Consider the following 5,459-nt stretch of genomic DNA (forward strand, 5'->3'; position numbering starts at 1 on the left):
ACTGTTAAACTGCTGAGAAAAATAAATGACTAAAACGTACACGATGCATGATAAAATTTACTTATACATATAAAAACATGTACATATAATATTTTTAATTGTGTATTATAGAATTTTTATTAAAAATAGAATTTATAATATATTGATTTTATTTTTTATTTTTATCTTAAAATACTCGATAATTAAATTTATAATATAGTAAAACAAATTTAATAATAATTCAACCAACAAATTGAAATTATTAAATTTATATTGATAAATTATAATAAAAATTTATTCAAATATTGATTTTGTTTCTAATTTGAATAAAGATAAAAAATAATTTTGGGTTTAAGTAATAATTTTAAGGATATTTATGGAATTAAATTAAGGGATAAAATTAATTCTCAAAATTAGAATCTAAAAGCTAATTCTTCCTTACTTTTCAAAATTAGTTGTAGGATGGGTTAATTTTGATTTGATGAAAGTAGTTTTGATTTTTTTTTTTTATCAAACACTAAAATTAGTTTTTAAATTGTCAAAATCACTTTTAAGCTTTCTAAAATTAATCCTAAACAGACCCTAAATGGTGAAAGTTGCTCTTTTTATTCCCATGAACATAGGCTAAGCACTGAACTATGTAAATTCTCTATGTTTTATTTTTTTACATCGTCTTGTTTGTGTAATTTTTCAATTGACCAAAAATCAGCGCTGACATTATCTATCTCTATAACCTGTGATAATACAGTGGTAAAACTAGTATTAAGTTAATTTCAATCAACTAAAGTTATTAAGTCCTCCTTTTTTCAACTTAATGAAAATTTGTAGTTATTAATCATTAAGTTATTAAGAAAACTTTCTTAAGCTTTTGTTTAATCTAAAAAGTCTAAATGATGTCATTAAAAGATATTTTCTAAAACATGTGTAACTAATTAATTTTTATCCTTACCTAGTATTATTACCCATCTTAATAAATTGTGATAATATAGTAGTAAGACTACTATTATTTTCTTCAAATTTACATTATTTTGTCTAAAAACATCATAAACTAGAACAAAATTGATTAACATATATTGTATTCAATTAAACATGAATTATGTTATGATAATATATTATTTTATTTATATTCTTTGAGATATTTATTGTTTGTTTAACATTTATAATTTACAAGGGCACACATATACAAATACTAATTTTCATATTTTTTAAGTTAAAAAAATTTAATACTTATTTCTAACGATTCAAATAAAAGAATCATTATACATTCAATTTTTTTTTTTAAATTCAGACTAATTTAAATTTTAAAAAAAATAATTGATATCCCCATCCAAATTATATATATATAGAGTCTGTCACCTCTCAACAAAACCAATCATGCTCACACGGCACAAGATGGAGTTGTATAATTGTAGCTCTCTTCTTATCATACGTTTAAACACTGTCAATTTTAATTCATTCGTACTCCTCTTTTGTTTTCAAATGAATGTATATCTTGCAAAGAGCTGAATATAGCATCTCTAATTATGAATAACCCCATGCAAGCTAGCTCACAACAGAAAATTAGAAACTTATTATACAAATTACTCATATAATTAACAAAAAGAAAAATGTACTTATATACAGGACACTACAACAAAATCAGTTTTTATTCCGGATGTCCTAATTAAAATTTGAAACAAAATCTTCGTTCATAAAGCTTTTTTTTTTTTTGGTTGGCTTTTAGCAGTTATTTATGTCAAGATCGCTTTAGATCAAAATTTTAACAAAATATGAGCGTTTGAATGAGACACCTTTTACACCATAAGAAATAAGTCTAAATAACATATGCCAGCAACACAAACTAATTTACACCATCATTGTTGTCCCAAATACCTTCCTTTCTACTTAAAAAGATGCTAATGCTAAATCTGCAACTTTGCAAGATTCATTTTCATAACAGCATGAACCAAGAAGTTTAGTAAGACTCCAAAACTGTACAACAAACTTGGTGATCACAAGCTTCCTTAATTCTTATTAACAAACTCATTAACGAATGTGACTGAACAATAATTTTTTAGCCCTGTGATCACGCCAACAACTTTAAACCTTAGAATATGCATCTCATCATAGTATCTGCACTACCTAACTTTTGAAACTTGCATCAGATAGCCATCATTATATTAAGCCACCAAAAAATTTCACATCATCTAGTTTCTACCACCACCTATCTTTTATAAGAAGTTCATGTAACCATATAGTCACCAAAATAATCTGCACTACCTAATTTTTGAAACTTGTATCATCAAAACACTTTTTCCAAAAAATCGAGAGAACCTCCCATCGGCTAAATGAAAAACTTAATTTGAGTTTCATTCTGCTCGGAAGAACAAAAAGTCCAAAGAAAAACTTTATTTGACCTTTTTGTTATTCAATAAATAAAAATGACAAACAATGTCTTCAACTAACAAACATAAAAGAAGCTGTCCTGGCACCGTATTACCCGACTCCTTATTAATCAATCCAAAATAAAAATACAAGAGCCATAGGGGCTAGCCAGACGCAAGGCTAGAGTTCAACACTCCATGCCAAGCTAGTGTCCAAATCTGCAAGCCAATCTATCTTCTCCCAAATGTCCTCACCGTTAAAAATGTACCTTTTGACGTTGTTTACACAATTAGATGTATACTCAACCACAACTTGCTCTATGCACTGCCGCCAGCATGAGATGGGACGGGATTTGCAGCATTGAGCAATCCCTCCTTCATATACTGCCTGCTTCTTATAAGAAAACTCAAACTGAAACAAAAGGACAAGGCACTTATAAGAAAAGCAGCGTTTGTTACAAGCACGCAAAACAAAGGCATAAACGTAAAATGGACCAACTTAAGTACCAGCATTACATGTGTATCATAATCACATAATTCTCACAATATAAACCAAGAACTAATTCAGACCAATGCAAAATATTCAGTACCTTAAAAGAGAACCAGTTCAAGTAAAATGATTTGATTGTAACAGTCCTTAAATGAGGTGAAATCCAGAGCAAACCATCGATAGTGTTTTTAATTGCGACTCGCACACGGGTTCCAGTTATTACAAAGTCCAGGTTGTTGTAACCATAGAATGGGGAAGATCGGATTTGCCTCAAGTCTTCTGGAATATCCGCATTCTGCACAAAAGAATTTGAATAATATATAAGAAATAAAAAAGTATGTAAAATAGTAAACAGCTCGATATTTAAATGTATACATATAGAATGCAAGAAGTGACATACCTCACCCTCGTAACTTTCCAAATTCACCGCTTTGGAAACATTATGGAACATTGCAAGGAGTCCAATATACTCAGAATACCAGTCAATGTCGCTGTTATTCTTGTCGAAACTGAGATGAGTTTCCAACAAAGTCATAGCACCTATAGAGAAGGATACCACATCACCTTCATATCTGAAAATACTTAAATTAGGAGCCTCAATCTTGACTTCAATCAACCCTGCACATTCAAAGATCTTCAGCGTCTTAAGACTGAGACTTGAAATCTTAATACTCTTCAACTTGTCACAACCAACCAAATTCAAATTCTCGAGGAATGGAAAGTTAGGAATTTGGCTACAAAGCCACTCATCCTTCAGAGAAAGCAGGCGCAGAGTTAAAAATTTAATATTCTTACAGGAGGCTACATTGATCTCGCATGGTAAGCTTAATTGAATGCTAACTGTCTTCACATTCAGAGCTTGGATAGAAAGCCATAGAACTTCCAGACAGTTACGAACCTTGAATTCATTGAGTTTGGTAAGACCAGATAGATCTAGAGTATTAAAGCCAAGGCAGTTAACCAGACTTAGATGTTCAATCAAAGGACAGCCATCAACTAGGCTCTCAAGGACTTGATCGGCAGCATAAACGCTTGTGAGACATAATTTTTTCAAAGAAGATAACTTCACACTTCTCAGAGACTGCAGCTTACAACAACTTAAGGCTAACACTTGTATTGATTTTGAGCATAAAACCTCTTGAGGCAAATTGTAGCAGCGCTTGTTATGAGCGTCAACTGAAGGCATTCCTGGTCTAGTATCAACAACACGTGCACTAGTATGAAATGGAAGTGCGAGTTTCAGCTCTTTGACATCACTTTCTAATGCAGAGAAGATACACCGGTCTACAAATGGTCCGAGTTCTTTTACCCGTAATTCATACAAGTCAAGTGTGAACTTGTCTAACCTTATCATCTCCCTGCGGCGGGTGCGCAGAGTTCCCTCTACATAATTTAATGCCCTGCTTAACTTCTCATCTCCAAGTTGAGCTTCAATTTTGTTGTTGCAAGAAACCGAAGGAACATGATTAAAGAAAGTTTTATCAAATTCCAAAATTGGGAATGTACGCCAGGCTCGTTCCCATGCTTGCGACAAAACAGTTGTTTGAACTACTTGTTTAAATGAGAGGAATGACAAAATACAATGCAGTATTGGTTCTGGCAAATTAGATATCCTGTCCATGCTGCTAAGCACCTCCTCCATAATAACAATATCATCACCAGATTCCCTGAATCAGTAGCAACATCTTCCTTCTAAGTATGCTAATTAAATTGAGACAACTGAGTACTAATAATAATAAGAATATTGGCTGGATTCTATCAATTTAATTCAATGTAATAAAGAAAATAAATAATCCTAACAAAAACTATTTTGAATTGAACATGTTTAATTTCTTTTTTGTACGAGAAGAGACACTGAAACTTTCACTTTCACCGGAAAAAGAAAAATCAGCCTAAAACAGAACTGAATTATTTATAAAAGAAAAGAAAGGAAAAGAAAAGAAAAGAAAAAGAGACACGTTAACACAGAACCAATATGGATGAGGATGATAAAATACCTATTCATCCGATCGATCAATCGTGACAGTCCAACAGCGACAGCGACGGCAACCGAAACAGCAGAACTGTCAAGAAAGGATTGATCTGCTTTAACTATGTTTTGTATAGGCTTAATTTTGAGGATTCCGAATCCAAAACAGACAAAGTCACAACAGCAAAATTATGTAGCCTCAGTCTGCTCCGTGTATATATATTTTGAAAATTCCAAATCCAAATCGGACACGTCCTTCTGCTTCTCCTAACGCGAATCGGACATGCGGCTAGTCGCTACGCAACAGTAATTAAGCTTTTTGGAGATAAAGAGTGGTTTCGTTTCCATCTATTTTATGTACTTCCATCTGTTAGTTGAAGAACTAGTTTGTTACAAAGTACGCAAATCTAACCCTGACAACTTCGGATGACGCAATCTTTTGTCATCAAATAGGCTTTTGAGTCTTGACTCTTGACACCCCCTTTAAATTTCCGAACTGCTTAAATAATCGAGGTAATTTATGAATAATGATAAATATTTTAAAAATTTTATCCCAAAGAAATTCAAGTAAATATTTAAATATTATTATTCCTTGAAAAAAAATTTAACATTATCTTATTTCATAATTTGTATTATTCTTTAAATTTTAATTAAAGAT

At 31.4% G+C, this 5,459-nt stretch overlaps 1 protein-coding gene across 2 annotated transcripts; it reads right to left on the reverse strand.

The window, feature by feature from the left end:
• Positions 1-2,350: 2,350 nt before the first annotated feature.
• LOC102616234 (F-box protein At5g03100-like) lies at positions 2,351-5,258 on the reverse strand. 2 transcript variants are annotated; one of them, XM_006466004.4, is made up of 4 exons: positions 4,830-5,258; positions 3,233-4,499; positions 2,933-3,127; positions 2,351-2,754 (listed from the first exon to the last, which is right to left on the reverse strand). In XM_006466004.4, exons 1-4 carry the CDS (start codon positions 4,835-4,837, stop codon positions 2,524-2,526), a joined length of 1,701 nt encoding a protein of 566 aa, XP_006466067.2. In that variant the 5' UTR covers positions 4,838-5,258; the 3' UTR covers positions 2,351-2,523. The 2 variants fall into 2 exon arrangements, with proteins under 2 accessions (XP_006466067.2, XP_024952274.2); XM_025096506.2 differs by having other exon boundaries at positions 3,233-4,533; positions 4,830-5,214.
• Positions 5,259-5,459: the final 201 nt, after the last annotated feature.

Source organism: Citrus sinensis, chromosome 7 (assembly GCF_022201045.2).
Source record: "Citrus sinensis cultivar Valencia sweet orange chromosome 7, DVS_A1.0, whole genome shotgun sequence".
Lineage (NCBI taxonomy): Eukaryota > Viridiplantae > Streptophyta > Magnoliopsida > Sapindales > Rutaceae > Citrus > Citrus sinensis.